This window comes from Pygocentrus nattereri, chromosome 22, assembly GCF_015220715.1.
Source record: "Pygocentrus nattereri isolate fPygNat1 chromosome 22, fPygNat1.pri, whole genome shotgun sequence".
Lineage (NCBI taxonomy): Eukaryota > Metazoa > Chordata > Actinopteri > Characiformes > Serrasalmidae > Pygocentrus > Pygocentrus nattereri.
The window spans coordinates 10,778,820-10,800,365 of record NC_051232.1 but is presented as its reverse complement, the minus strand read 5'-3'; the positions used below and the strand labels follow the sequence as shown (position 1 = coordinate 10,800,365).

Below are 21,546 nucleotides of genomic sequence, written 5' to 3'. Positions count from 1 at the left end.
TAATTTGAATTACACTGCATGAAAATTTCATCATCAATGGAAATAGTATAAAATTACTGGGAATAAGTAATTTCTCTATTCATTTCAATAAAGGCTGCAGGCACCAGCTGCATATTGAAGATTTTTTTTTTTCTGAAAGAATGAGTCATTCTAAAGAGCTCACTAAATTAGAGCATGGTACTATAAACGGATGCCAACGTCGCACCAGTCAGTTTGTGAAATTTCTGCATTCTTGATATTCTAATGTCAATTGTGAGTGGTATTATTGAAAAGTCGAAGACTTAAGGAAACACAGCAAGTCAGCCATGAAGTGTCAGTCCACGGAAACTTACAGAGCACGGTCGCCGAGTGCTGAGGTGCATAGCGCATAAAAGTTTGCAACACTCTGCTAAGTCAGTAACTCAGGCATCTGGCATTGACTTCAGCACAGAAACTGTGTGTCAGGAGCTTCCATGAGTTTCCATGGCCAAGCAGCTGCACGCAAGTCTTACATCACCAAGCACAATGCCAAGCATTCAATGGAGTAATGTAAAGCACGCTACCCTTTGGACTGCATTGTGTATTGTGCCAAGGGTAAAGTTTGGTGGAGGAGGGATAATGCTGTTGGGTTGTTTTACAAGGGTTGGCCTAGACACCCCTTTTGTTCAATTGAAGGGAAATCTTAACGCTTCAGCATAACAGGACATTTTTGACAATTGTATGGCTCCAACTTTGTGGGAATAGTTTGGGGAAGACCCTTTTCTGTTCCAGTTAGACTGAGACCCAGTGCACAAAGCAAGCTCCATAAAGGCATGTTTGGAGTGTTACTGTGTGAGTAAATCTGAGCACAATGTGTGATTTTAATGAAATCTCTACTAAAACACAAGAAATCTGAGAAACACCTGAACTACAGGAGGCTTGGGCAAAAGTCTCCTTCGTCTTCCATCTGATCTAACTGTTGTCTAAGAGAAGCTACAGAGATATTAAGATCTTACTACAGCCTGGCTGCAATATGTTTGGGCCTGCTGTGTGCTGATCATTACGGTGATGTCATTCAACTTTACTGCAGAGAGACACCAGTTACTGACAGATCTGAAATTACAGTTCCAGTCAGTTCAGTTCCAGCCTTTACTTCATCTAGACTGAGCAGAAGACCTGGGACAGTTAGACAGGCCTGAAAAGAAAGAAGAGCAGACCGGGTGATCATAAACAGCAGAGAAGAATAGGCAAATAAAATGATGTTCAGAAAAAATATACAGTACAAACATATACAAACACAGTATACATACATGAAATGAATACGGATAGACCAAATTAAATGCTATTACATACTGGAGTTTGATCTGTTAGGACTATTCTGTTGAAACACTTACTATAAATAAACTACTGCTATGTTGCAACTTTAAATTTATATTTATTACATAATTACATTTCTTGTTTTTGCACCTGCACAAATATACTACATGTCCAAAAGTATGTGGACACATGACCATCACCGGAGCTCGTCAGACATCTCATTCCAAAACCATGGAATTAATATGCCGTTGCTTCCATTTTACATCCATAAAGTGCCCCATGCGTAAAGTCACTGAACTGTTAATTACGACTCTACTGCCAATATTTGTCCATGGTGATTGCATGGCTAGGATTTTGTACACCTGTCAGTGAAACACCCGGTGCTCAAGAAACAAAAAACAATCACAGTGAAGTAAAACTGCTGAGAGCAGTTCTAAAGCAGGTTAGTCTTTTTTTCACTACATCAAAATGAAACAGCAGTCAATTTTTGTTTTTTATAAACAACTTGGCACAGCAGGATTGGATCTGGGCAAGATGAGCCCTGAGAAGTACTTAACATATTGCTGAATTCATCTATAAGAGGGGCAAAAATCGTGTTTTACAATAGCAGCACAAAGGCATTATGGCCTATAACTACAAAACATTTTACACAATTACAGCACTTTCAGAGGACAGAAACAGCAGGTAAAAGAGAACATGAGGTCTGAACTCTGCTCGTTTCACACTTTGAACAGAAAAGGCTACTGGAACTTCATTTCCTGAACTGACAGTAGTCTAGCAATAATAATATTAATGCGTATGTGATGTGCAGATGATTTTCAATAGTAGTGTTTTCAGACAGAGACAGTTATTCAGCCTTTTAGTGAGTCTTCTACAGATTAGAGATGTCTCAGAAAATGTATGATGTGATCAGATTTAAAGAGCTATGCATCATCTATGAGAATGTAGATGCTGTTAGATGCCATGACCCCAACACAGAGATGGAGTCCACCAACAGCAAGAGGAAAACAAAAAGTTCACAGATATTGGAAATCTTTGAAATTTTCTTTGCATAATGGTGTCAGCTGATTAATAAGAATTGAGAAGGCACTGTTGAGCTCATTGATCACTCATGACCCCCCTGATATTTTCACAGAGTGTGCACTGAGCTAGAGATGCTACTGTTGCCTCCAGTCAGTGTGAGTCACTAGGAGTAACACTACATTCTGCAGCAGTTGTGATTAGACTGACAGCCTGTGTCCAAGTTTCACACCTGTGCTTTTCTGAGTTGATAAAAAGAGCACTCATTAAGACTGTGTGTATATATACATCAGCAGGCCAGTCTAGCACCCACACTCTTTAATTGTGAAAATAAGTACACATTCTCTAAAGAGACCACACGTTTGCACTTTTCTTAGGCAGTATTTTTTGCACAGACCATATTTTATGCAAAGGGGAACCCTTAGGACAGGGGCGCTCAATCTTCACCCTGGAGATTTATCATCCTGCAGAGTTTAGCTCCAGTCGTGGGCTGGAGGTTAGGGATCCAGGCTTGTGATCGGAAGGTCGCCGGTTCGATCCCCAGAGCTGACAGCACATGACTGAGGTGTCCTTGAGCAAGACACCTAGCCCCCAACTGCTCCCCGGGCGCTGCGGATTGGGCTGCCCACCGCTCTGGGCAAGTGTGGTCACTGCCCCCTAGTGTGTGTGTGTGCTCACTAGAGTGTGTGTGGTGTTTCACTTCACAGATGGGTTAAATGCGGAGGTGAAATTTCCCCGTTGTGGGACTAATAAGGGTCTCTTAATCTTAACCTTTGGTTGTGTAAGCTTGATTGTTGGTTACACTTAAACTCACTATTTGCTGATCTTTTTGTATATTTGCAGCTTTTCAATTCAGTTTCTTTCTGGTACAGAAATAAATGCAGCGTCTTGCACAGTCATGCTTTGAAAATAGCTAAAAAGTAGCCATTACCTTTTTTGGAAAAGTAGTCAAATTGTAGCCAGCTACAAATTTTGGAAAATAAGCTATTAAGTCGCTAACTACTAATTTTTCAATAATCCAACCCTGCACCTTGCAAAAGCATTTTCTTACCCTAGAGATGTAATTGTGCAAAAACAGTGTTTTCCTTCTCAATGAATGGAGAGAGACATTCATTTAAGACAAACTGATATAACTGGAAGATCTACTACACTGAAGCATGGAGCAGCAAATACAACCAAGAATCTGATCTAACATTTTAAGGTGTTAACATTATTCTTCCTTTTTTCAGTCATGCTGCAGCATCAATGAACCTCTGCGAGGAAGACAAGGTAAACAACCATACATCCTTGCTGTTGGCCAAACCCAGCCCAGAATTCTTACTTTCTACATTGGTGCAGACAAACAGCTCATTCCCTGCCGAGACACCAGCTCAATGAGTGCTTTTGATGAACTGTTTAAGGAGAATTAAACTCGCCTGGAATCTGTGAGGGAAACTCAGCTGAGGAATGAGTGGATTTTCATGTTTAGTTATTATTTAAATGCACCAAACTCAGTTCTGTTAAAGTGAACCTAAATGGGAACCACACCTTCTTTAGAACTCAGACCTTTTATAATTTCAATTATATTTTTTTGACAACCCTGTTTCTAAAAAAGTTGGTACACTATGCAAAATGTAAATAAAGGTGATATGCAAATCATTTAAAGCCCATATTCTGTTGAAAATAGTTCAAAGACAACATATCAAATGTTGAAAAATATATGCCCATTTTGAATTTGATGGCAACAACATGTTCCAAAAAAGTTGGGACGGGAGCAACAAAAGACTGGTAAAGTTTTGTAATGCTTAAAAAAACACTTGGTGGTTAATTGGCAACAGGTCAGACTGAGTCTTTCATAAGTAAAGATGAGGAGGAGTTCACCACTCTGTGAAAGACTGCATGATCAAATAGTGCAACAATTAAAGAATAAAATTCCTCAACATAAAATAGCAAAGAACTTGGGTATTTCATCATCTACAGTACATAATAACATTAAAAGATTCAGAGAATCTGGAGAAATCTCTGTATTCATGGGACAAGGCCTAAAACCAGTATTTGCTGGCAGCACTGCATTTAAAAACAGACATGATTCTGTAGTGGAAATCATTGCATGGGCTGGTAACTCTTCTGAAAAGCACTGTCTGTGAACACAGTTCGGCGCTGCATCCACAACTGCAAGTTAAAATTCTAAAACACCAAGACAAAACTGGAGATAAACAGGATCCAGAAATGCTGACACCTTCTCTGGGCCTGAGCTCACCTCTGGACTGAGGGGAAGTGGAAAAGTGTCTTGTGGTCCAACAAATCAACATTTGAAATTCTTTTTGGAAATCATGGAGACCGTGTACTCTGGGCCAAAGACCACTCAGCTTGTTATCAGTGCACAGTTCAAAAAGCAATATTCATGCTTTAGTGCACATACCATAGGTGATGTGCACATCTGTGAAGGTGCCATTAATGCTATTAAACAGGTTTTGGCAATATGTGCTGCCAAATGCTGACAGCTGTGAATTGCTGACCACTCATTGTATTGCTGACCCCTCATGCAGACCATTCATCATTAGAACTTCTCCAATGCTTCAATCCTGCAGTGATACAAACAAATCCAAGACTATATCAACTGACACCAACCGGAATGTTAGATTTACATAAACCAAGCCAACACTTCCCTTCACCAGCCAACAGCATCCTTCAGTATAAAGGAACCAAAATTTGAAAGAGGAACCCATCTTCCTGCACAGAACTGTAGAATTAATACAAAAATAAAACTGTGAGAAACCCGCTGACCTCAGCTTACTTAGGTAGCATTACTTTGTAGCATGCTGACTACTGTCTGTTACATTTAAGATAATAGCTTTCACCAATTTCCATATTGTCTTGGTTATCTCACTGTAGCATAAATATAATAAATAAGAATAAGAAATGAAAATGTACAGATTTTTTGTGTGGTCAGAGAAATACAGTTACAGTTTAAGGTGGTCTGCTGTATATTTTATAACTCCTGGTCTGAAATCAAGTCCCCTTCTAGCCCTGCATTCAGCCCAAATATAAACAAGACCCCATATAAAGAAGAAGAAGATGAAAAAGAAGAAGAAGTGCTTGACGTGGGCTTTTCCTTATACATAACTTCTGCATTTGAGCTCCCCAGTGTCACATATATTCAGTACTGTTAATTAGGAGAGTGTATTGTGAAGCTGCCTCTATCCAACTAAACATCGTCAGATTAAGACAATGAAAGAAATGAGAATTGAGGTGAACGAGGAAGCATATGTCAATCCAGACAAGTTCCAGAGATGTGAACATGTGCAAAGAAAGAAGAATGCTCCAAACAACTGGGAAACCAACCAAGGCTCTTCAAGAAGAGGTAAATACATACATGCTTATGCATACAGACCACAAGTAGTGTGACCCTTCCCAGTTGGAAATCGCAGTCATTGCTTCAGGCTCTACCGAGTGGCTGGGGCAGCTCCACTTGCAAAAAAAAGGATACTTTAGTACTTCAGTAGTATACTTAGACTAGATGAAGAATAGTCAAAGTACGTTTCTTAATTTCATGTTTTTTATAAAAGTATGTCTAAAATATACTTTTCTGTATTTTTGAAAAAAAAAAGTTTTTTTATAAAAAAAGACTTTAAATGATACTGTGAGGAAATACACTTGAATAAAGATATTTGTTAATATACTAAAATATATTTAAACCAAAGTATACTTACTGTAAGGGGTCAGATCACAAAGCTGACTGCCTGTAGGGGGCCTGGGCATCATGCCAGAAGAGCTGTTAGATGCAGCTCTAGAAACTCTAATTCCCAGAAACTCTTGTGCTAATCAGTGCTGACTGGTTACACCCAGGAAACGCATAAAAGCTCCCAAGAAGTGCAGCTCAAGGTTACACCTTTGTAAAGGGGTAACCAGTATGGTACTTTAGCCCAGATGAGAAGGAAGAAATAAAGAAATAAAGAAGGAAGGGAGGGAGGGAGGGAGGGAACAAAGAAAGAATGACAGAAAGCACTCAAACTGGCAACAGAAAAGAATGAGAATCTGAAGGGGAAAAGGTAGAACAGAGATCCAAAAAGAAAGACAATATTAAGGGAAGTTTGTGAGCTGGACTGTGGTTCTATATTTGAATATTGTAAGAATAAGTAGTGCATTAGCTCTACGAGGCTCGACGAGGTAGAGTCACCGTATTTCCTGCCAGCACTTGAAGGGTTCTCCTTCCCTAATTGTTTGGGGAGTAGCCCTGGCAGTATAAGACTGGATCCCTCTGGTGTGAGAAGGATACTAGTCTGCAAGTCACTTGCTAGAAACAGGAAAAAAGGGACAGAAAAGAGACAAAAAACTCTTTATTGTAAGAACCCTGCATGACTTGTGATGGTTGCTCTCTGTTTTAATGTGTAAATAAAGCATGTCGGTTAACTTGCGCTGCAGTTTGTGTGTATGCCTTTGAGCTGTTGCTGGGCGTCCACAGTCAGTGTGCGTTGGCCAGCGCCACAATAAGTTTTTTCAGTTTAGAACTTAAATGCACTGGTAGGGATAGAATATGTATTTCAACATAAAAATAATTTACGTATATATAAGGTGGGGTATTTGTATTAACATATTTAATTGGGTAATTACTTAAAAGTTCATTATGTTTTAGACACTGTACACTGTTGTACTTATACTATATATATATATATATATATATATATATGTATGTATGTAGTTATTTATGGTATTGAAATCTTATTTAAAATGAATGAAAATGTACTGTACTTGCTTTATAACTCAATGTGTAGCACTGAGGTGTATCAGTATAATAATATACTTAATATGTCCATCCATCCATCCATCCATTATCTTGCGCCTAGACCCAGACCTCCCTTTCCCCAGCCACTTCCACCAGCTCTCCAAGGGGGATTCCGAGGCGCTCCCAGGCCAGCTGGGCAATATAGTCACGCCAGCATGTCCTGGGTCTTCCCCGGGGTCTCCTCCCAGGTGGACTTGCCTGTGACACCTCCCGAGGGAGGCGTCCAGGAGGCATCCTAACCAGATGCCCGAACCACCTCAGCTGGCTCCTCTCGACGTGAAGAAGCAGCGGCTGTACTCCGAGTCCCTCCCGGATGACTGAACTTCTCACCCTATCTCTAAGGGAGAGTCCAGACACCCTGCGGAGGAAACTCATTTCGGCCGCTTGTATTCGCGATCTTATTCTTTCGGTCATTACATAAAGCTCATGACCATAGGTGAGGGTGGGAACGTAGATACTTAATATGTATTCAAGTGTAATAAGAGTCAAGTCTACAAACTACAAACTACATAATTGCATCTACTTAAGGGCAAATTAAGTTGTTTGTAAAAAAGCACTCAAACGTGTTTAACATCTCAGTCATAGCTATTTCCAATTTAAATGCACTTAAGCTGTCATAAACAACATGCTAGCATGAAAGCATATATTTCCCTGCAGTGGGCAGTAAGTTCAGCTCCTCATTGTTCCTCAGTCCTATATCAGTCATACTACAGTTTTAAGAAGGCAGGTTCAACTTAATAGCTCCAGGCAGAGGCCGCCCAGAAGTCCACTCCAGGTTCTCAAAGTTCTCTCCCCTTCTTCAATCAGTATTTCCTCCATGTGTTGAAGGCACAGCCTGAACTCCCAAAGTGAAGATAAGTCAACTTAGGAACACACTAGATGTGTTGTTACATTATTTATACTGTTCAGACTAATCAGTAGCAGGTAGGCAGCGGGGAATGGACGTTTTCTTTACAAATAAAATAATATAATACCTCCCATCGACCCACCACCGATGGGAGGGGCAGTAGTAGGGGTGCGGTGCATTGTGGATCGGGCAGTGTCCGAAGGCATGGGCCTTGGCGTTCTGATCCTCGGTTGCTGAAACTGGTTTTTGGAACTTGGAACGTTTCTCACTGGCGGGGAAGGAGCCTGAGTTGGTGCGCGAGGTTGAGAGATACCGGCTAGATATAGTCGGGCTCACCTCAACACACAGCTTGGGCTCTGGGTCCAATCTCCTTGAGAGGGGCTGGACTTTTTTCTTTTCTGGAGTTGCCCATGGTGAGAGGTGGCGGGCAGGTGTGGGCTTTCTCATAGCCCCTCGACTCGGCGCCTGTATGTTGGGGTTTTCCCCGGTGGATGAGAGGGTAGCTTCTCTACGCCTTCGGGTTGGGGAACGGGTCCTGACTGTTGTCTGTGCTTATGCACCGAACAGCAGTTCAGAGCACCATGTTTGAACACAAGGATGTCCATAAATGCACATGGCACCAGGACACCCTAGGCTGCAGTTCAATGATTGACTTTGTTGTCGTGTCAGCGGACTTGCTGCCATGTGTACTGGACACTCGGGTAAAGAGAGGAGCTGAGCTGTCAACTGATCACCACCTGGTGGTGAGTTGGATCAGGTGGTGGGGGAAGATGCCAGTCAGACCAGGCAAACCCAAACGTATAGTGAGGGTTTGCTGGGAACGTCTGGCAGAAGAACCTGTCAGATTGATCTTCAACTCACACCTCCGTCAGAACTTCGACCAGATATCGGGGGAGGTGGGGGACATTGACTCAGAATGGACCATGGTCTGCTCCTCCATTGTTGACGCGGCTGACTGTAGCTGTGGTTGCAAGGTAGTTGGTGCCTGTCGGGGCGGTAATCCTCGAACCCGGTGGTGGACACCCCAGGTGAGAGATGCCGTCAAGCTGAAGAAGGAGTCCTACCGGACAGGGTTGGCCTGTAGGACACCAGAGGCAGCTGGCAGGTATCGACAGGCCAAGCGATCTGCGGCTTCAGTCGTTGCCAAGGCAAAAACCCGGGTGTGGGAAGAGTTCGGTGAGGCCTTGGAAAATGACTTTAAGTCGGCTCTGAAAAGATTCTGGCAAACCGTCAGGCGACTCAGAAGGGGAAAGCAGTGTGCCACTAGCACTGTATATAGTGGAGATGGTGTGCTGCTGACTTCGACTGAAGACGTCATTGGGCGGTGGAAGGAATACTTTGAGGACCTTCTCAATCCCACCAACACGTTCTCCAGTGAGGAGGCAGAGTCTGGGGACACGGGAATAGGCTTGTCCATTACTGAGGCCGAAGTCGCTAAGGTAGTTAAAAAGCTCCTTGGTGGCAGGGCTGCAGGGGTGGATGAGATCCGTCCCGAGTTCCTCAAGGCTCTGGATGTTGTGGGGCTGTCTTGGCTGACACGCCTTTTCAACATTGCGTGGACATCGGGGGTGGTGGCACTGGATTGGCAGACTGGGGTGGTGGTGCCTCTTTTTAAAAAGGGGGACCGGAGGGTGTGTTCCAACTACAGGGGAATCACACTCCTCAGCCTCCCTGGTAAGGTCTATGCAAGGGTACTGGAGAAGAGAGTCCGGCTTATAGTCGAACCTCGGATTCAGGAGGAGCAGTGCGGGTTCCGCCCTGGTTGTGGAACACTGGACCAACTCTTTACCCTCTCCAGGATTCTGGAGGGTTCATGGGAGTTTGCCCAACCAGTCCACATGTGCTTTGTGGATTTGGAGAAGGCATTCGACTGTGAGCCCTCTCTGGGTCGGGGATGAGCTCTTGCCTCAAGTGGAGGAGTTTAAGTATCTCGGGGTCTTGTTCACGAGTGATGGTACAAGGGAGCGGGAGATTGACAGGCGGATTGGTGCTGGGTCAGCAGTGATGCGGGCTCTTTACCGGTCTGTTGTGGTAAAGAAAGAGCTGAGCCATAAGGCAAGGCTCTCGATTTACTGGTCGATCTACGTTCCCACCCTCACCTATGGTCATGAGGTTTGGGTAATGACCGAAAGAACGAGATCGCGAATACAAGCGGCCGAAATGAGTTTCCTCCGCAGGGTGGCTGGACTCTCCCTTAGAGATAGAGTGAGAAGTTCGGTCATCCGGGAGGGACTCGGAGTAGAGCCGCTGCTTCTTCACGTCGAGAGGAGCCAGTTGAGGTGGTTCGGGCATCTTGTTAGGATGCCTCCTGGACACCTCCCTTGGGAGGTGTCACAGGCAAGTCCACCGGGGAGGAGACCCCGGGGAAGACCCAGGACACGCTGGCGTGACTATATCGCCCAGCTGGCCTGGGAGCGCCTCGGAATCCCTCCCAGGGAGCTAGTGGAAGTGGCTGGGGAAAGGGAGGTCTGGGCTTCATTGCTCAGGATGCTGCCCCCGCGACCCGAACCCCGGACAAGCGGAAGATAATGGATGGATGGATGGATGGATGGATGGATGGATGGATGGATAATATAATACGAATATGAAGATGAAGATAAAGCCCAGTTAGTTGCTATACAGACTTAAACCTCATGTGATGTTACCTAACTGTCATGGTATCCCTCAGCTGGGCTCTGCCTGATGCACCTGAGGAGTCTTATGTCATGCTGCTTAATCAGAGCTTAATAAGCCAGAGGCCTCCAAAATTTCTGGTTGGCCTGACCTTCTTTCTACCCTCAATGGCCAGGTTTCCATTCAAACATTTCTCAAATGATATGCGCATTTACAAAATTTGAGCAATAAAAAGCAAATTACATTGTTTTTCCATGTCCTACAGTTAATGTTTAGGTGATGTAGGCTACCATGACTATGGACTGAATCCAAATGAGCAAAGTGTGGATTTAATTCAGTTTTACTTTAAGTAGAATTATCTTTTATAGTCATTTGCCTCCTTTTAGGGTCGCATTGTTTGAAGGCCAGCTATGGCTCACCCAATGAGGGCCAAAATCTTCATTCCTCATCGAAGACGTCCACTGGTCATTTTTCAAATTTTTTGGGTTTTGGATTTGGCATTTCAGAATGCCTAAAGCACCATTCGGAAAGCTATGTTTCATCTGTAAGGCCAATCATTTCTCAGTTATGTCATCATTCATTTGAAAAACCCTTTCACTCACCCTTTTTCACATTTCAGCTTTAGAGATATTCTAACTTTTCCGCCTTGTTGTAGCATAAACTCTTTCCATGTTTTTTGGATGTTTTTTAACATTTTTAACTTTTTCCATTCAGGTTTCTTCTTGTGCATTTTTCAAAAACCCGGTGGGGGGAAAACCCACTAATGTCTCAAGTGTGTTGTACAGTACAATTTATTGTACAATCTCTTGCTTTCACTCTCATCTTCAGCCTTTGTTCCTGACTTTTCTGGCTTTCTGACCCTGGCTCAGTCCATGGCTTGGACCTATTAACTTTTCTATTGCCAGCCTTTCAGGCTTCACTAGTTCCAGCTAAGTAAGTAGCTTCATTGCTGGCCCTCGTGTGTCCCCATTGTCAATGCTTGGTACCTAATGTACCTAATAAAGTGGCCAGTGAGTGTATATCACTCCACTGAGACGCTGTTGCTAAGCAACGACTTTGCTAGGAGATGCTCGACCTATTTGAACATTTGTACTTTTTACTTTGCCACTAGCAGAAAATGGACACTTTTAACGTCACATTTGACTGACAGCCGATTTGCTCAGACTCTGAAGATGAGACTACACTAAATTCCCAAACTGTCAGTTGGTTTGTGTGGAGCTGGAGAACGAACTGCCAGCTGTGCAGCAAATGGGAGGAGCTCGTTACTGTGACGAAGCAACAAGCTGCTTGTGAAGGAATTATAATTTGTCAGAAGGAACTGCTAACATTAAAACTCGCCTTCGGCTTGTGCCTGAAACCAAATCACCGCCATGATGTTATTCTGCGATAACACACTTCCTCTCATGTTCTATTGCTTAAATAGCTACTAATAGTTAAGACTTCTAGAGCTGAAGAGAAGTCCTATCATGTTACAATGACTATTTGTATAATTACAGTACAGAGTGACAAAAGAATCAGCCAATCGCATTTTGATTTCCATTAGGCAGGAACAATTTTTAGTGGAAAAAAAGCTTCACACTAGCTTTTCTGAAAGTCAGATACATCACTGACTGTAAATATGAGCAGCAGCCTAATCAGCGAGTTGTAAAAAATACAACCCCAAATCCAAAAAAAGTGTGAATATGAAAAATACTAATAAAACAGAAAGCAATGAATAGTAAATTTGGCCTGTATTAAATTTAAAACAGTACAAAAAGATGTTTATATGTTACCTTATGAACTTATTTCAATGGGAAATGCAGTTTTTTGCAGATTGGTGAACCTCTGAGAACCTTCTGAGACACTCTGCCGCTCACCTTCGGCTAAAAAATGCACTTTTTACACCCCGTCATGTGAGTTGGCTGCAAATTGCTCTTCCAGCTGTTTTTAGTAGTACCACTTAGTTTTCCAGGCTTTTTTTGTGTTGCTGCCATCAAGTTCTAAATGAGTTAATATTTTTCATGAACTGGTAAAATGTCTCACATTTAACACCTGATATGTGTTCTATGTTATACTGTGAAACATATGGATCTATGAGATTTGAAAATCATTTAATTCAGTTTTAATTTTTATTCATTGATTTTTCCATCCAGTGACCTCCTCCTTTGTCTTTGGTAACAACCCAGCGGAATTACGTTAGCAGTGTTGACTGAATGAGATTTAACTTGCTAACATTGATTTATTGCTAAATTAAGAAATGCATTATCCCTACAGGAGCAGAAAAGCTAGTTCATGCATTTATTACTTCAAGGCTAGATTACTGTAATGCCCTGCTGTCAGGATGTCCCAGCAAAAGCCTTAACAAGCTTCAGCTAGTCCAGAACGCTGCAGCCAGAGTCCTCACAAGAACCAGAAAGACCATATTAGCCTAGTTTTATCAGCCCTGCACTGGTTACCAGTTAAATTTCGCATTGATTATAAAATTCTATTACTGGCCTATAAAGCGCTAAATGGACTCGCTCCTCAGTACCTGAGTGAGCTCCTCTCCCACTATGAACCATCACGCCTACTTAGATAACAAGGTGCTGGCTTACTACTGGTTCCTAGAATTAATAAAGCTACATTAGGGGGGAGAGCTTTCTCATACAAAGCCCCCCCAGCTCTGGAATAATCTTCCTGTTAATGTTCGGGAATCAGACACAGCCTCAATCTTTAAGTCTAGGCTAAAAACTTACTTGTGTATGTAAGCCGTGAGGCAGAGGCCCACAAAACACTTCCCTTAAATTGTCCCAAAAACAGTTAAACAGCAGCTATACTGCCACCTTTAGGTTATAGAGAGTCACCCAAACTAGTGCTTTCCCACTCAGGGTTGGTAAGCCATTTGGTGAATTACCAAGAGTGAATTAAGGAGAGCGATGACTGATTTTACACAATAATTTTATTAGAATAATCCTTGGCTCATAAAATATACAACACACAATAAAACTTGACCAGGAACAGAGTTGACGGTATAGCAATGACACAAATTTAGGAGTCAGTGGCCATGTAGCAAGAGTATGTTGGAAGGCCAGTAGTACAACCATAAAACAAAACAAAACAAGGATTTACAAGGATTAAGGGCCCAAATGCAAACAAACACTCCAAAACAAAATATACATAAATTAAATAAATCAAAAACACGAGTAAACAACAAAATTAAGCAAAACACCAAATTAATTATATAAATTTAAGGCTTTGCTAAACATGCCAGCCCTCTTCATCGACTCGTGGCTGTGCTACAGGGGGGGAAAAGGAAAGTCAAGTCAAAGCCTCTGGAGGGCCATTGGAGTGAGGCCTGTGAAGAAGCTTTCAAGTCCTTGAAATCAAAGCTAGCGTGTGCGCCTGTCTTGGGTTATGCCGACTTTTCAAAACCCTTTGTGTTGGAGATTGATGCTAGCCATGTGGGACTTGGGGCGGTGTTATCACAAGATCAAGAAGGTGGACGCAGACCAATAGCTTATGCTAGTCGTGGATTGCGAGAGAGTGAGAAAAACATGTCTAATTATAGCTCCATGAAGTTGGAACTGCTTGGCCTGAAGTGGGCTGTCACTGAAAAGTTTCGAGAGTACCTATTAGGTGCAAAGCTCACAGTTTTCACGGATAATAACCCCTTAAGTTACCTGCAGACAGCTAAACTCGGGGCGGTGGAGCAACGTTGGGTGTCCCAATTGGCTTTGTTCGATTTTGATATTAAGTATCGGCCTGGACTGTCCAATCGAAATGCAGATGCTTTGTCTCGGCTATCAGCTTGTTTAACACCATCGTCTTTCAAGGAAACCGCTCCTGGGATTTGCATTCCAGTGCAAGGTGGTGCAACAAAAGTAACGGTATCCACGGTAGATGCTGTCCCTCTTCGTCCCAAGGCAGACTTGCAAAGACTACAATCAGCTGACCCAGTCATCAGGCCCTTCCTGCAATATTGGCAAAGACATGAGCCTCCAACTGCTGTGGTGCGAACACAAGAATCTAAAGAAGTCCTGGAACTGGTGCGTCAATGGAGTAAGTTAAGAGCATGTGATGGTGTGTTGTACCGCTTGACAAGGACACCGGATGGAGTGGAAGAATGTTGGCAGTTAGTGCTACCAGAGTGTCTACAGAATGAAGTTCTCACTGCCCTTCACGATAACCATGGTCATCAAGGAGCAGAAAGAACAGCAAGTTTGGTAAGGCGGAGATGTTTCTGGCCTCACATGTGGAAGAAGATCGAACAGTGGTGCAAAGAGTGTTCTCGCTGTGTGGTGGCAAAAATGGGGCAACCCAAAATACGAACATTCATGGGCAGTTTATCTGCTTCCAGACCATTGGAGATTATAGCCATTGATTTCACTTTGATGGACCGGGCTAGTGATGGGAGAGAAAATGTGCTTGTGGTTACAGATGTGTTTTCCAAGTTTACACAGGCTTTCCCTACACCGGATCAACGAGCCAGCACGGTTGCTCAAATCTTGGTGGAGAAATGGTTTTATGTATATGGTGTTCCCCAGCGTATACATTCTGACCAGGGACGAAACTTTGAAAGTGATCTTCTGAAAAGTCTGTGTAAAATCTATGGTGTTCAAAAGAGCCGCACCACCCCATATCGGCCACAAGGAAACGGACAGTGTGAACGATTTAATCGCACAATGCATGACTTGTTGCGTACACTTCCATCTGAGCAAAAGAAACGATGGCCCAAGCACCTACCGCAACTACTTTTTGCATACAACACCACGGTACATCAGGCCACTTCCCACTCCCCTTATGAACTTATGTTTGGTCGTGAGCCACGGCTACCAGTAGACTCTCTTTTAGGAGTAGGAGAAGACCTCGTTGAGGGCACGGTAGAAGAATGGGTTGAACACCACCAGGAACACCTTCGCACTGTCTATGTTCATGCCAAGAAACAACTGGAGACTGCTGCAGCTCAGCGTGCACGGCAGAATGAACTTGGTGGGTGCAATTCTACAGAAAGAATAATTTGCAAGGTTGCAATAAGATTCAGGATGTATGGGCCAGCACAAAATACTGTATCACTCAGTGCCTTGATGGAGAAGGAAGGGTGTATTCAGTCCGTCCTATAGAGAATCCTGGCCCAGAGAAGAATTTGCACCGTTCAGAACTGAAAGTGGTACCTGGACATCCTCTAGTCAGTTGTCCTGCTGAACAAGAAAATGGAGGTCAGCTTCAAATTTCTCCTCTGAGGAGTAGTAGCCCCATAAGTGAAGACGAAAGTCCATTTCAAGCGTATCCTTCAAGGAGTAGTAGTATTAGTAGTGAGGAGGGTCATCCCCTTGCTGGACAGTGGTTGAGATCTATTGGTGAGTCTGACCTGCCACAATCCCCTAGGGTAGTCGTGACCAGCGGCAATACACCAGCTCGTCAGGTGAGGCGGACTACCAGGAAGACGGCGGGCCAACATTCCAATCCTTATAACGTTCCTCGCCCGGCTGGGAGACCACAGGGTGGAGTGAGTGGGGCTGCAGCTCGCCCAGTAGCATCATTGTCTGTTGGGGCTTATTTTAGGCCATGGCAGCAATAAAATGACACCGGGACGGTGTTTGGTTAAAGGGGTGGTGGATGTAGCCTGTACTAGGGATATGTGCATTGGGGCACTCCCACACCTGACCAGCAGAGGGGGGCGGTGCACTGTGAATGCTTCGTGCCTGCAGGCTTTGTTTGAAGTCTCGTGGGAGCTGAGTAAATTCTCGTTTGGCTCGCTGCGAGCGAGATGCTGGGCTTTAAAGTCTCGTGAGATTTAGCCCAGAGATCGTTTGGTTCACTGCCAGGGACACGTGCGGGCAGCGTGAGGAGCTCTTAAAACTTCAGCACAGCTGTTAATACTTCATTCGGGTTGGTTGGAGTAGATGCTGCTATACTAATTGGAGCTGGAAAAGTGAGCTGTTTTGTGCACAGTGAATCCGGTACGTGCTGTGGAAGCCCAGATGCAGTGGGTAGCAGTATCCGGTATTGGACAGCAGTTTCATTGACAAGGGGGAAGTGGAGCCCTTTCAAGGCAAACGCATTAAATTGTTCAAGTATACAGACAGGAGTGGTATCCCTGGCATGTGGAAAAAAAGTTAATCACTGTTCTTTCCTTACCATTTAGGTCTTAATAGAAAATAGATTTATTAAAGATGGATTTTTAACTGAACTACGCCTTAAATGAGTCAAGTGCCAACCATTCTTGTTTTAGTCAGTGTCGCATTTTTTTTATTAACAGTTCTGACTGTGGGAGGCCAGTTAAGGGGAGGAAACCAGTAGCTTACTTCTACCATAGTAATATAAGCTAAGCTGAGAAACAAGCTTGAAGGTTCCTTTTTTTTTTTTTTGTGGAGTGCAGTGTTTATTTAATTAATTTGGTGTTTTGCTTAATTTTGTTGTTTACTCGTGTTTTTGATTTATTTAATTTATGTATATTTTGTTTTGGAGTGTTTGTTTGCATTTGGGCCCTTAATCCTTGTAAATCCTTGTTTTGTTTTGTTTTGTTTTGTTTTATGGTTGTACTACTGGCCTTCCAACATACTCTTGCTACATGGCCACTGACTCCTAAATTTGTGTCATTGCTATACCGTCAACTCTGGTCCTGGTCAAGTTTTATTGTGTGTTGTATATTTTATGAGCCAAGGATTATTCTAATAAAATTATTGTGTAAAATCAGTCATCGCTCTCCTTAATTCACTCTTGGTAATTCACCAAATGGCTTACCAACCCTGAGTGGGAAAGCACTAGTTTGGGTGACTCTCTATAACCTAAAGGTGGCAGTATAGCTGCTGTTTAACTGTTTTTGGGACAATTTAAGGGAAGTGTTTTGTGGGCCTCGGCCTCACGGCTTACATGTAGTCAAGCCTTTGGTAATTAGTCTTCCCTGTCAGGTCTAGACCTGCTGGAGTCTCTGCTGCTCTGTTTTACTGTAATCTGTGGTCAGCCACTCTTTACAGAACTGACTGTGTTTTTCTTTCCTTTCTCTGACGAGTTGATCAGCTGCCCATCCTGTGCGTCTGATGCTGTTGCCTCTTCTGCCTTGATTGGTGCCACTGCTCACCAGCCTTCTGGACTGGTTTGACCACCACTGAGCTTCTTGCTTTACAGCGCTGTGCAGTCCTCACCCTCAGATCTTCTCTTTTCCCACTTTGTACTGTAAAACTTCATACTATGAATGTTTGCTATCCGGTGTCGACCTTAGGAGGATGGGTTCCCCTTCTGAGTCTTGGTTCCTCTCAAGGTTTCTTCCTCTCTTAGGGAGTTTTTCTTTGCCACCGTCGCCGCTGGTGACGCTCATGGGGGCTCGGACCCGGATTTTGTTTTCTTTTCTCTTCCCTCTGTAATACTGATTGTTTTGTAAAGCTGCTTTGTGACAACACCTGTTGTAAAAAGTGCTATATAAATAAATTTTGCTTGCTTGCTTGAGTGATTTAACACGTCTATACTATTTTGCTCTTGGGGTAAAACGTTAAAGTGATGAAAACATGAAATGACTGAAATATCCCATCCTTAAAACAACAGTATGGCACGATATAATATGCAAGTATCCAATCAATGTCGTCAGTGTAGTGTACTGATTCACTACATACAGAAGTGCCCTGCTGGTCTAAGCTGGTTTGTGCTGGTTCAGTGCCGGTCTGGTGTTTGTTTAGCTGTTATCTGTGGTCTGAGTCTATTTGCAATGCTGAAATGGTTCAAATGTAAATACCCCCATAATCTAAAGCACACGTGTTTCTATGTTCATCTCCCTCTAGGTGGAGACATAGCAGAGAGTAAATGCAGCAGACTGCCTGCAGTGTGTCTGGGGCTGCTGTGTGTTCTCTTGCTGACTGCCATCACAGTGCTGTGGATCAAGTTCAACAACCTGACTATAGAGAGAGACCAGTTACAGACCAGCTACACCAACCTGACTATAGAGAGAGACCAGTTACAGACCAGTTACACCAACCTGACTATAGAGAGAGACCAGTTACAGACCAGTTACACCAACCTGACTATAGAGAGAGACCAGTTACAGACCAGTTACACCAACCTGACTAGAGAGAGAGACCAGTTACAGACCAGCTACACCAACCTGATTAAAGAGAAAGACCAGTTAGAGAAGGAAAGAGATGGATTCTGTGAAATGTTTTCGAAACTGGGTAAGTGAATATCTGTGGACTTCAAAGACCACAGTTTTAGAATCTCTACAAATGGCATAAAAGCTCAGTGTCTAACACCAAGCATTTTAATTTAGGCTTGAATAAAACCGTAAGAGTAAAATTTCACTCTCCTTATGAAACTCGTTATGAGACTCAAAAACACCACAAAATGCCAGTAACTTTGTTTCTGTCCACGTCTGCTTACAAGCCAGTTCAATGAGGTTCTTTGCATCTTAAAATATGAACGAGAAATAAACAGGAGAACAGAAGCCTGACAAGCTCAAACAATGATAATCAACAAATTAGTAGTTTATCCATTGTTGGAATTCTGCTCTGGCTTTTGGGGGGTCTCTTCAAGACTCTAATGATTGGGGTTGATAGGTGGGCTGCAAGGGCAGAGTAGCTTTATTAGGGCAAATCCAAATATTCATAGTCACAAAGTAGATCCATTTAGCAAAACACAGTGAAACAATCCAAAGAAACACAGCTCAGCACTCAAGTAAGGAACACAGTGACTTCACAAGGCCCAAGGTCAGATGATGGGGTATATGCATAGGGGCGTTTTCACAGCTTCTTTACGGACCCAGGACTGCTTACAGTGAACTCTGCACGTGTGATAGTTATCCACTCTCGGTTGTTTTCAGGGGAGCTCACAACTCTTTTATGAATAAGCTACCCCTGGTCTCTCACCTGATCTCTCACCATTCAAATAGTGAGTTTATTAGAAATGCTCATAACACTGAGTTCAGCTTTGTGTCTGTCTTTATATTTATACCTGAAGACTGTAGATATTTCCACTTCAGCTTTTACTACATCTCTACTGAGAAGAAGAGCTGGAGTGAGAGCAGAAAGTTCTGCACAGAGAGAGGAGCAGACCTGGTGATCATAAACAGCAGAGAAGAACAGGTGAGAGAGAGAGAGAGACAGACAGACAGACAGAGATAATGGGCCACTGTTAATTATATTTTCTTACAACGTTCACAGGAGTTCATCAGTAAAGCATTTGGCAGCTCTGAAGCTTGGATTGGTCTGACGGACACGGAGAAAGAAGGGGTCTGGAAATGGGTGGACAACTCAACACTGACCACTAAGTAAGAGACCATTGAAGTGAACTCAGTTCATGATGCTGTATTCACTCTCTAAGAAGGTCTAGAGGTGTAATAGTGAATACAATCTAATTCTCTGTGTTTCAGGTTCTGGTGGACGGGGGAACCCAATGATTATGATAGAAATGAGGACTGTGCTATAACTGGCTATAGAGGTGCTGGATCTGAACATTTATCCACCTGGGCTGATTATCCCTGTGATCATCCTGTAGTTGGAATCTGTGAGAAAAAAAAGAACTAAGAGTGAATGACACTTTTTTTCATTCTTGAAATAATGGAAGAATAGAATACTCATCAACATACTTACTGATCAGTTTCAACTACTAAACCATTATAAAGATTAGGATATGTGCATGTTTTTTGTTCATACATTAAAAAGACGTTAGATAGAATACTATGAATTCCTGTGCTGCATTTTGTTACTAATTTTGCCACCTTAGCAAGCACGCTGAGCTTGATTGTATGGGTGGGGCTACAAACAGTGCAGACCATTAATTGGTCAAACACAGTGTTAGACACGGCTATTGTCATAACCAGTTTAGACAGTAACAGTCCAAGTAATACAGCAGCTACCAAACACATCGAGCAGCTTCAGATGTACATCATTCTCTATCTTTGCCATCACTTGCAGTCAAAGGTGCATTACTGAGAAAGTGTCAGACTGACAGCAACTCAGCTCAGCCTATTATTTACTCTTCCTGACGAAGACAGAGCACTATTACAACAATACAAAGTGCTGTGGAATAAAAACTAGAGCTGTATGGATGACCTCTATTTACAGATTGCATATTTATACATTTAAAAAATTAAACCGTGTAACTTTTTGGTCATGTCAGCAATGCTAGATGACAAAGTACTTGACCACTCAAAGACATAAAAAACAACACTATGTATTTCATTGGTTAAACTCACCTGCTCAGCTGAAAACACCTCTGTCCTCCTTTTCTAGCTGAAAAACATGACACCATTGTTCATTGATTTGTGTTTGTTGTATGTGGCCTATTGCTCCTTGCTGGAGACTCCTCATCGTTTCTGCTTGTAAAGAGTAGTGATGAGCCTCCATGATCATTTTTCTATTCAATACTCAGCAACACACAGCTCACCTGTCAGATACTGCATTGTACTTCATTGAATGGTCCATGGGAAAGTGACTACCATAGCCTTAACAGCTTTAACCAATGAGTCTATATCAAGGGTGCACATCTGGGCTGGTGTACAGCACAGTTTGGTGCACATCTGGGCAGGTGTACAGCACAGTTTGGAGGTTTCCCTGCTTAAACACACCCACTAAACCATGCAATTAATAGACCGGTGTAATCAGGTGTGCTTGAGCAGATTAATCACCAAATAGTATTGGACACTGGCCTTACAGGACTGGAGTCGTGCAGATCAGTTACAGTGATATGATTACAGAGAGAGATCAGGTACAAATCAGTTATAATGATACAATTACAGATAGAGACCAGTTACAGACTAGATATAATGGCATTATCATAGAGAGAGAAGCCAATTATAGACCAGTTACAATGACATGATCATAGAGAGAGAAAAGTAATGGACCTGTTAATGATACATGTTTCTGATTGATTGTGAAATTCTATTGTGGTTAGATGCCTTCCGCCCAATGACCGCTGGGATAGGCTCCAGCATACCCCCGCGGATAGAGAGAGAAGTGGCTTAGAAACTGTGTGTGTGTGTGTGTGTGTGTGTTCTGGTTAGATGCATTTCATTGGCTCTTTACCTGTACTCTGCACAATTACAATAAAGTTAAATCTAAGCTAATCTTATGTAATCTGATTA

The 21,546-nt window shown here is 42.8% G+C and overlaps 1 protein-coding gene across 1 annotated transcript in view; it reads left to right on the top strand.

Moving 5' to 3' along the window:
* LOC108438113 (CD209 antigen-like protein C) overlaps nt 1-20,124 on the top strand; it is a 42,192-nt gene extending 22,068 nt beyond the window's left edge. Inside the window, exon 5 of the mRNA XM_037532899.1 lies at nt 19,834-20,124. Coding sequence (XP_037388796.1) covers nt 19,834-19,987 — 154 coding nt within the window. The 3' untranslated portion in view covers nt 19,988-20,124. The remainder of the gene's footprint in view (nt 1-19,833) is intronic.
* Nucleotides 20,125-21,546: the final 1,422 nt, after the last annotated feature.